The sequence below is a fragment of the Rutidosis leptorrhynchoides genome, chromosome 3 (assembly GCF_046630445.1).
Source record: "Rutidosis leptorrhynchoides isolate AG116_Rl617_1_P2 chromosome 3, CSIRO_AGI_Rlap_v1, whole genome shotgun sequence".
NCBI lineage: Eukaryota > Viridiplantae > Streptophyta > Magnoliopsida > Asterales > Asteraceae > Rutidosis > Rutidosis leptorrhynchoides.
This window is the reverse complement of record NC_092335.1, coordinates 89276948-89289015: the sequence shown is the minus strand read 5'-3', so window position 1 is coordinate 89289015 and position 12068 is coordinate 89276948. Positions and strand designations below refer to the sequence as shown.

At 33.0% G+C, this 12068-nt stretch overlaps 1 protein-coding gene across 1 annotated transcript; it reads right to left on the bottom strand.

Moving 5' to 3' along the window:
• Nucleotides 1–403: 403 nt before the first annotated feature.
• LOC139900184 (protein ALP1-like) lies at nt 404–1702 on the bottom strand. The gene has a single exon (XM_071882978.1). It carries the CDS (start codon nt 1700–1702, stop codon nt 404–406), a length of 1299 nt encoding a protein of 432 aa, XP_071739079.1.
• Nucleotides 1703–12068: the final 10366 nt, after the last annotated feature.

The following is a 12068-nucleotide window of genomic DNA, read 5'->3' as shown; positions in this document are numbered from 1 at the left end:
CTGCCCTGGAGGAAACCCGGACCAATCCAAGGGCACAACTAAAGGTTGAGTAGGATAATTAATAGCTCGCATGAATTAGAAGAAAGAATAATTTTCATTAGAATTAAGGATTTAAATTAGTCACGGTTAGAACATTTTTAACCCTGCCTGTGACGTCACAGGCAGATTGTCCACTTTTTGGTCAAAAAGTGCAATCTGCCTCTGACGTGACAGTGTCACCCTCTGACACCAAAATAACCCTGACGCCCCTCCAGTGTCAAATAAGTCCCACCAGTTTTATTTTTTCTTTTTCTTTTTTATTTTATTATGCATACAAATTATATTACATATAATTAAAAAACATATAAAAATTAACCATTACATAAAAATTAACCATTACATAAAATTTAACCATTACATAAATTTAACCATTCATGGTGCGGAATGCGGACGGAAGGTTCCAAATATGCTCAACTAGATCATCGGTTAGTTGGTCGTGCACCGTCCTATCTCTTATTTCTCGGATGATAACGTCTTGATCCCGTCCTCTATTCGTTATCCGTTCCGGACGATTCTCCATATCTTCGGTAATGAACTCTTCCTCCCAATCACTTAACGCAAATCCTTGATCCTCCAAAATCATATTATGTAATATGATACAACAGTCCATAACTCTCCGCATCTTGTTTACCGACATAGTGCGTGCTGCTAACCTTAAAATATGAAATCGACCTTGAAGAACCCCAAATGCCCTCTCTACATCCTTTCGGGCACTAGCTTGAAACCTAGTAAACTTAATCCTTGGATCATCTGTCGGACTCGCAAAACCTTTGACTAGAGTAGCCCAGTCAGGATATATACCGTCAGCTAAGTAATAGCCTTTTGTATACTGATTACCGTTTACCTCAAATGGTGCTAGTGGAGATGTTCCCTTTTTAAGTTTATCAAAAACATAGGATTGATTCAAAACATTTATATCATTGTTGGAACCCGTCATTCCAAAAAATGCATGCCAAATCCACAAGTCATACGAAGCAACTGCTTCAAGCATAATGGTAGGTTTCTTGTGGTCACCCCTAGTGTATTGTCCCTTCAAAGCAACGGGACAATTCTTCCACTCCCAATGCATACAATCAATACTCCCGAGCATACCCTTAAAACCATGTTTCTCTTCATGCTTACTATATAAACGTTGAACATCGTATGCACTGGGAGATCTCATGTAATGTTCTTTGTATAATGTAATAATACATTTACAAAAGTTATCTAAACAAAGTATTGACGTTTGCTCACTCATTTTTAAATATTCATCAAACATATCGGCGGCAGTTCCATACGCCAATTGGCGTAGAGCCGAAGTCATTTTTTGCAATATTGTAAAAGTCGGCCGACCGATAGCATCAAAACGTTCTCTAAAAAATCTAAAATGCTCGGGAGTATCATGAGAATCGAAATTAGAAATACCTTGCGATATTCGGAGAAATAGTTCAATCCTCATACGAAAACGCCTTTTAAATTTAAATGGCGGAAACACGGGTGTGTCACTAAAATAATCCTTCCATAAGTTTTCTGCAGCTTCTTCACGATTTCTTGGAATATAAATTCGTGATCTTGGAACACGATCGGATTCGACTTCGTCATCATCATCTTCTAAATGTTGAATTAGTGCAATAATACGCTCGTCTTTCGAATCGGAATCGAAACTAAGTAAATACGATGCCATGAAAGAAAAATAATTGATGATGAGAGAAAATTGTATGATTTAATTGATAGAATTTAAAGAAAAATAAAGAGAAATTGTGTGTTAAAAGTGTAGAATGGATGGGTTTATATAGATAAAAATAAATAGAATTTAAAAAAAAAAAATAATCAAATATAGCCGTTACCCAACGGCTTAAATTTCCAGCCAATCAGAAGCCGCCACGTCCTCCTGACGCTGCCTGACCTACGCGTGAAAAACTTCACTGACGCCCCTCCCGCGTCAGCCGTAACGCCCCACTAGGGGCGTCAGGGGGCGTCACCCACTGCCAGCGCGTCTGACGGGACCCCTCTGACGCCGTGTTAAAAATGGTCTTACATCATGGATACATAAATAAAACTACATATCTAAGTTTACGAAGTGTTTAAAGGACAAAGGTCTTCACTGGACACATCTCCTCCGTAGCACACTTCTTCAAAATTCTCAAGCTTCCACTACTAACTTCGCTCACCAAGAACACAATTGTGAGGACGCGTTTATTCTTGCAACAGGTTCATTAGACCACCGATAACGGCATAACGCAGCGTTTGTGGTTCCTATACCGCCAACATGGCGTGAGAAACGCTCCACAAACGCCTGGAATGGGGCGTTTGTGAGCATTTGTGCCGGGGCGTTTGTCGTCAAAACACGCTGAGGTGAGAGGGCGTGATAATGAGCTGGCAGTCCATGATTAGTTCTAAATATTTTATCTCTCCAACTTTAATTTATTTACACCTCAGATACCAATCAAATTTTACCACATCACCCACAAACGCACTTACAAAAGCCCCCATTACAAGTCCCTCATTCCGCTGTCATGGCCATGTCAGCGGTTTTTCCCAAAAAATACATCATATCAACTCCATCTCAAATTCACCATTATCCGTAGTCTTACATGACAAAAATGTGAGCTAATGCTGATTTTTAATTTGACCGATACTATTGTGGGACATACAGCTACACATAAATGGAGTACTAGCTATTTTCTTTTAATTTTCTTTTTTCAAACATTGAAGTTTTTCTAATCAAACTTATTGACATGCCACGTCCTTTCCATAGGTAACAAAAAAAAAAAAAAAAAAAAAAAAAAATACTGAATCTAATTATAGTGTTAGTCATTTTAATGGTAATATGTTAGTCATTTAATACATAACCAAAAGGCCATTAGCTTATCTGGCATATCGTAGTTGTCGTTTCAACCAAAGTTGATGGTTCAAGTTCTCATATGATATATTTCCTGGATTATTGTTATTATTTGTGTAAAAGGTGTGTGAGTTTACCTTTCAAAAGAGTCATTTTATCAATAAATATATTAGCATATACGTCTTTTAACAAACTAAATAATAATACTCTACGCAAAAATCATTTTATCTTCGCGTCTTCTCGATAAACATGTTTGTTCGCAGCCCCTATACCATTGCCAATAGGGTGTGCCCTCACTCCGCTTTCACCTTGACTTCTAGTGTTGAATAATAGAAAACCCCGTCCGTTTTTAGGTATTATTGAACAACTATATATAATAATTACATGTAACCCTAAGCACTATACAAAACTCTAACGGACCTAAACCCATAATACATATTGGGCTAGTCATATGCTAATCATAATCTAATACCCCCCGCAGTTGGAGCGGGAGAAAATACAAACGCTCAAACTGGAACACTAATATACAAATACATGATATAAACATAACATTATGAACATAATAAAACAAAAAAATACAGCCATAATCTTCATGATGTAGTTTGTAGTCTTCACTTCACTTTTCTTCTTGTTTTCTTCTTCTTCTTTTTTTTTTTTTTTTTTTTTGGTAGATAGGAAGAATAGATAAATAAATTAGGAAAAGATACGGAGTAATATGGTTAGGAAAGCAAGAGAAGATAAATAATGGGCGGAATTAGTTGAGGGGAAAAAAGAAATTGATGTAGATGCTAAAAATAGAAGATTGCAAACCAGTGCAAAGAAAAGGAAAGTACGTGCAGAATATTGAGAGGAAACGAGAGATGTTGACTTGTGAGAGGGTAAACAAAATTTAAAAAGAAACATGAGAAAAGAAACAAAACAAAACAAGCACGGCTCACAAACAATAACGTTTTTTTTTTTTTTTTTTTTTTTTTAGAGAAAAAAGAACTAGAAATATGGAAATGTTATAATTCAGTAGGCTTATAACTACCTTTAATGGTTATAAGAACAAAGAGAGAAAAAGAGAGAAGAAGGAGAGAAGAAATATTGATATTGATATTTCAAGAGAAATGGTGCACCTTAAATGGTTACCATACATGTCTATTTATAGTATAAAATATTACTATGCAAGAAATATAATAATAATAAAATTAACATCCAATCTAGATATTTTATAACACAATCTAGATATTTTATAACACTCCCCCTTGGATGACAATTTTATTAGAGAATAACTAGTACTGCCTCGTTAAAAACCTTGCTAAAGAAAACTCATTGGGATAAAACTTTAGCTAAGGGAAAAAGAGTGCAGCATAAAGTTGACTCCCCCTCAAGTAGGCAACGCCTGAGTTGTTACATCTTCTGAACATGCCTCATGCCAATATTATGAACGTGTGTTCTGAAAATAGCAGTTAGCAGTGCTTTGGTATAAAGATCAGCAGAGTTGTTGATTGAACGTATCTCATTTTAATCTGGTTGTCTTTTACGATATCTTGAGTATATGAGAAAAATATGAGGTTTTCATCTGAAACTGTATCATCTAAATCTTTTATGTACAAGTTTGGCCCTCGTGATTTGTCTACAGTCTCCTTCATGGTTTGTTCAAACCGTTGTTTCAGTTCTTATTCCCTTTCAGTCTTTTTCTGAGCCTTACCAATATACCATTCTTTTCCATCAAACTTATGACCGTTAAGACCGTTTATAGCTTTAGCGCCTCGTCAGCATTTATGTTTTGTTCTGTCATTTTTGATACTCTTCTTTCATTTGTATTATGTAAGCTGTATTATCTTCATAGATAGTTGTTACGCTTTTATAGCGTTCTAGTCCACAAGAATCAATAATGATTTGTATCATTGATCTTAACTAAAATCATTCCCGAGTAGCTTCATGTAATACAATCACTTCGGCATGATTTGATGATGTTGCAACAAGTGTTTGTTTTGAGAACGTCATGATATTGCGGTGCCTCCATTTAGGAATACATATCCAGTTTGAGATTTAGCTTTATGTAGATCGGATAAATAATCTGCATCTGTATAACCAAACAAATCTTGTTTCGAGTTGTTAGAATAAAATAATTACTCCCTCCGTCCCTAAATTATTGTCCAGTATTCCATTTTGGGATGTCCCAAATTAATTGTCTACTTCCATAAATAGAAAGGAAAGGAGATATTTCATTGGTGGATCTGGAGAGAGAAGATATTTCATTGGTGGAGAAATAAAGTTAGTGGGATTTTCTAAAACTGTGTGTGTTTTGTTTGGGGACAATTAATCTGGGACGGAGGGAGTATAAATCAGTAGTTCCCCGAAGGTATCAAACTATTTGTTTGATCCCATTCCAATGTCTTTTGGTAGGAGCTGAGCTGAACCTTGTCAACAAATTAACTGCAAAAGAAATGTCAGATCTTGTATAATCTATAAGATACATAAGAACCTCAATTGCACTAAAATATAGAACTTCCGATCTGTTAAAATTTTCATGATCTTCGCAGGGATGAAATAGATCAGTGTCAATATTGAGTGATCTAACAACAATGAGTTTGTCTTTAAAAAAAATGTTTTAAAATCTTTTCGGTATAAGTTGTTTGATGTACAAGTAAACCATTAGGCATATGCTCAATTTGCAATCCAAGGTAATACTTGGTTTTTTCAAGATCTTTCATTTCAAAATAATTCTTTAGAAGTTGAATGATTTCATAGATCTCTTTATTTGTTCATATGATGTTAAGAACATTGACATAAACAACTACGATCTCATATCCGAACATTGTTTTTATAAAACATACGTGCAAAATAAGTTTATATTTATACCCTTTTTTTTATCAAGTAGTCATTTAATCGGTTATACCACATACGTCCCGTTTGTATAAACCCACTTAGAAATCTTTGTGATTTAATGGAATATATTCCCTTGAGTTTTACATTAGATGCTTATGATACCTTAACCCTTTAGGTATATTCATATATATCACTATTAAGTGATCCATACAGATAAGTAGTAACAACATTCATGAGATGCATTTAAATAACTACCAGGTTGATTAAGTATCTAATAAGTAATTGTATCCATTACAGGAGGATAATTTTTCCTCCTAATTCATTTCTGGTCTTTGTGGGAAATATTGAGTTACAAGTCTAGTTTTGCCTTGTAACTTCATTTGCACATTTCTTTTCGGATAAAAATTCATTTGTATCCCATACGTTTCACATCTTTAAAAGTGATAACGATTGATCCGAAAACTTTTCTTTTATCGAGCGATTCTAATTCAGCTCTTATTGCTCCTTTCCATTTAGCTCAATCATGTCCATTTTGTATATTCAATGACAGATTTTAGTTCCAGATCATCATCTTTATTCATGATGTCATTGTAACATTATATGAAAATATCTCATAGAGATTTTAGTTTCATTTCGGTTCCATAATATTGCATAATTTATCGCAATTTTAGTATTTACATTTATCAATATCCTCTGCAGAAGGAATATTGATTTGTGGTTCTTCTTGAACACTTTCTCTTACCTCATTATCAGCTGATTTTCTTTTTCGAGGATTTTTATCTTCGGAACCAATTGATCTTCCACGTTTGATGCGTGGCAAAGACTCAACAGTGACATTATTGCCAGCTTTTAGAATTTCAGTTCGAGCTGGAGCATTTATCGCTGGTATATATGATTTAGTCACTTTTTTATATCTGTAAATGCATAAAGTAATTAATTTGCAAGTTCTTGCATATGCATTATTTTTGAACTTTCGTTTCACATTCTTTTGTGCGAGTTCAATATACCTTAATTGATGTTCACATCATGAAGCATCATTTTATTTTTTATTTTTATTTCTCCCCCTAATCTAGAGAACAATATTTTATTAAAATGACAATCAGAAAAACGTGCTGTAAAAACATCACCCATCATGGGTTCAATATATCTTATGATTGAAGATGTTTTATATCCAAAATATATTATCATCTTTCTTTGAAGAACCATTTTATTGTGTTGTGGTGATACAATTGGAACATACACTGCACAACCAATGTTTTAAGGTAGAAAATATTTGGCTCTTGGCCAAAATCAAGTATTAAGTGAAAATATTTACGACTTCCACATGGTATAATGCGAATTAATGTCGCAGCATTTAAATTTACATGTCCACATATAAATATTGAGAGATTTGTACTCATTATCAATTGTCTAGTTATTAGCTGTAAGCGTTTATCTATTGATTCAGCTAAACCAATTTTGTGTATGCACATGAGCAACTGGATGTTCAACAACAATCCCTGTAGATATATAATGATCATTAAATGCTTGAGATGTTAACTCACCAGCATTATCAAGTCTCATCCTTTTAATGGTGTAATCAGAATAATGTGTTCTCAATTTAATAATTTGTGCAAGAAACTTTGCAAATGCCATATTACGGCTTGATAACATACAAATATGAGACCATCCGCTAGATGCGTCTATTAGAACCATGAAATATCAAAATGGTTCACATGATGGATGAATTGGTTCATATATCTTACCTTGAATTCTTTCAAGAAACATTTGTGATTCTTTTTCACAATATACTTTTCATTAATCACCATATGTGCTTTCCATTAATCACCATATGTGTTTTTTTTTTTTTATCATATATCCTTTTCACCATATACGCTTTTAATCATATGCGCTGTGTTTTTCACCATATGCGCTTTTAATCATATGCGATTTTCATCATATGCGTTGTGCTTTTCATCATATTCGCTTTTTATCATATGCGCTTATCATATGCGATGCGCTTTTTATCATATGCGCTTTTTTATGTGAATAGTAAATTAATTAATTTCGTTTTACTATTCATATGAATTAATTTAGATTTACTATTTTGTTAATTGAGTAATATATATATACATCATATACTTGTGACTCCGAAGGCTCAAATGAATTTGACCATATAGTTATACGTTGTACCTTGCACATTAATTTTCAGTAGAAGCTTTAGATGCATATTATTTTCAGTAGAAGCTTTAGATGCACTTTTTTTTTAATCACCAAATACCACAAACACTTTGTTTGCGTTTGTTCATAGTCATCAATGAAAACTATTTTCTTTAATTTTATTTTATACAATAAAATTAACGCATCATTATTCTTTTCAAAAACAATAATCTATTGTTATTGTTCACTTGTGCCATGTTTAACAACAAAAGTCAACAACCTCTGTCTTGTTTGTTGTGGCAACCAAAAACAACCTTTGCTTTTGTTACCGAGAATCCAAGACCAAAAAACAATTAATTTTTAATTAATCTTTTATCAAAACCATAAATGATTTTATTGATCTACGTTGATATGGCCATAAAGAATTGACGGCTGACCTACTTTTGTAAGTGTATTTCGGCTATCATCCCGAAAACGCACAACGACCTTTTTTTTTTTTTTATGAACTATTTGTTTCATATCTAGCTTAGGCAATTATTGTGAACATTTGGTCCCTATAAGAGCATTTATTTTTTAGACTTTTAGTTGATTTGTACTTGTCACAATTAGGGATAGCACCCGCGGGTCGTGGGTGCGGATCCATTGGATCCATCACCCGTACCCGCGGATTTTTTTTAAGAGACATCCAATTGAACCCTTGTTCGTTGAAACAATTTGACTATATTTTTACTCCCCATTATTAAACGGGCCATTTTGATGCACACTCTTAAAAAAATAATTTGTTTTTTAAGTTTTATTATTCAACCTCCTTTTTTCAACGGTCACGTTTTTAACAAAACATTTGACAAGTTTGGAAAAAAGTTTTTTATTGATTATCATCAAAAGTTTTCTATTGTCACTCTGCTGGATGGAATTATGGCATACAACCAAAATTGCAACCCAACACTACATAAGAACAAAAAGGTTGTTTTTAATTAACATATGTATATGTGTTAAACTCGGAATAATAATAACTTATTTTAGAAAATTAACATAAGACATGTTGAAACATTTTTGTCACATTTAGCTCATCAAGTCTAATACTTATCATTGATAGATTTTATCACGTCTAAGAGATGTTTACTTTTTTCTTGTATTAAGTCCTACTTTCATTTACCTTTGTTTGGAAAAAAGTTTTTTTTTTACTTTGCTTTCCCCCTTTCTGTAAAACTCATTTAAACACTTTCTTTGTTTTTTTTTTTTAAAAAAAACTTCCTTTTTTTTACGTTACCCCGTAAATTATAAATATATAAAAAAAACTTTTTGTTTAAATTTTTTTTCTAGTTTTTAAAAGGCCACTTGACCAATTTTTTAATTCTTTCACAACACCTGATATCGTGATCGTGACCTTTCACCAAAGCAAGAGATATTCTTGATAAACTAAACACGGACTCGTGTTTGAAATTGTCGGCCACAAAAAAATTCATTTGATAAAAGTATATATATATTTTTTAGTTATAGAAGGAGACCACTTCATTTTCAATACTTCATTTTTGACAAAAAACTATTCCATTTTACCATCCCCTTTTTTTTCTTACTTTAACTTTTAAGATATACTTTTAATAAAAATACAAACTACTTTTTCTTATTTTAACTTTTAAGATTTACTTTTAATAAAAATACAAACTATTTTTTGTATTTTAACTTTTAAGATTTACTTTTAATAAAAGTACAAACTACTTTTTCTTATTTTAACTTTTAAGATTTACTTTTAATAAAAATACAAACTATTTTTTTATTTTAACTTTTAAAATTATAAATTTAAGAATAAACATTAGTATGCATGAAATAAATAATGATTAATTGCATAAGTAATCATAAATGTTAGATAACATATAAAGACCCCGTCGTATTCGTATTGATCGGAATTAATCTCGACCCATAGTACCGTGTTGTCAAATGACGTGTTGCGTACATAAAGTACCGTGTTGTCAAATGACGTGTTGCGTACAATCATGAGGTCTTATTAACATAAATATAAATGTTAGTGAAGTTAATAAGAGTTAGATTACAGAAAATATAATTCAGGTAGTATAACCGACCATATATAACTTAAATAACATAAATATAAATGTTAGTGAAGTTAGTAAAAGTTAGATTACAGAAATATAATTCAGGTGGTATAACCGACCATATATAACTTAAATAACATAAATATAAATGTTAGTGAAGTTAGTAAAAGTTAGATTACAGAAATATAATTCAGGTAGTACAACCGACCATATATAACTTAAATAACATAAATATAAATGTTAGTAGTCCAAAATTTGATATATTCGAGTCTGAAAATTATTAATAATTTCATACCTTGATTAGTGATTCGTGATCGTTTGAGATATCTTTTAATTACACTAAGCTTTTCGTGCTGATAACGTGTTATAATTCAGTAGGCTTATAACTACCTTTAATGGTTATAAGAACAAAGAGAGAAAAAGAGAGAAGAAGGAGAGAAGAAATATTGATATTGATATTTCAAGAGAAATGGTGCACCTTAAATGGTTACCATACATGTCTATTTATAGTATAAAATATTACTATGCAAGAAATATAATAATAATAAAATTAACATCCAATCTAGATATTTTATAACACAATCTACATATTTTATAACAGGAAAGAATTTGTCAATTTGAGGATTCAAAGGAAAGAAATATATTTTCTAAAGAAAACAATGAACAAGAATTGTATCATTAGGTGGAAACCACACCGATCAAAAAAATATATATATGCAATGAGATGAACGATCAATTGAATAATTGAATTATAAAAAAAGAAATATAAGAGATTGTCGGTGTGTAGCGGAAGCAATGGAAAAAAAAACAGAGTAAAGATTAGAAGAGAAAGATTGATGTGTGTACGTGGAAGAAAACAAGTTTGGAACAAATGGATCCAAAAAATTGTTTGACGATCGGACAAATAAAAGAAGAGATTTGTATCTCTTGTTTTCACGTACAGAAAGTAGATGAGGCAAAGGACGAATAAAATAGAAGATTGAAAGATAGAACTATCAACTATAGATTCGCGGACGGGGAACGCGAAGAGAAAAAGAGTAAGAAGGGTGGTGGCAGACCGATACTCGGTGGCGGCGGCAGACCAATTTTTGGTGGCGGCAGCAGACCGGTATTCGGTGGCGGCGGCAAAGAAAGGAAGAGAGCGGTAGAAAACCTAAGCATCTGATACCATGTTGAATAATAGAAAACCCCGTCCGTTTTTAGGTATTATTGAAATTGAACAACTATATATAACAATTACATGTAACCCTAAGCACTATACAAAACCCTAACGGACCTAAACCCATAATACATATTGGGCTAGTCATATGCTAATCATAGTCTAATATCTAGGACGTCAATGGCATTGTCATAACCAGAGGCGGATCCAATGTATTAGAGGGGGTGGCCCCCGCTCCCGGTGGATTTCGAAATTTTAGTGCAAATTTTTTCGGTTTGTCGATTTTACCTCCGATAAAATTTTCTTTTGCCCCAAAACCTTCATATTTTGCCCCAAAACCTTCGTATTTTGCTCAAAAACCTCTAAATTTTACTCAAAAAACTCTATATTTTGCCTCAAAACTTATATATTTTGTCAAAAAAACATCCTTACGTTTTAAAAAAAATTCACCCCCGGTGAAAATCTTTCCTTGATCCGCCACTGGTCATAACTGCACTGCCTCGTGCTGAGTTATTTCGTCACATAACATATTTCAGGACGTAGTAAGAGTAATATTTATATTTGTACGTACAGCTTTAAGACATGTAAATTGGATTGTTTAATTAATATGGTTGGACCATATCCTATGTCGTGGTTGGTAGTTGTGTCTGATGGAGAGGAAATTGGAGAGAAAGCTGATGTGATGGTGTGTGTTGGGAAGGTATGACGTCATGGTTGGGAGTGGTTTTACAAAAAAGGTTCAAGATCGGCTGCCACCATAGCCCACAATATTAAAATGGCAGTTCCCATTGAAGCAGGAGACTCATGTTCGAATCTTAGCAACCTCCAAGATCAAATTAATAATTGGTCATCTAACTAGAGGGGCGTCAATGTGCGCAATTCACCTGGTTACCAGTCGTCGCTCGGGGGCTCATCATCCAGGGGTTTTACTTTCTAGTACTGGGATCCAATGTGCTTGTCGCTAAGGACTATGGAGATTTCTTCTGTGAACCCGAAAAAAAAGAAAAAATAAACTCCCTCTGTCCCATTATTAATAGTCCAT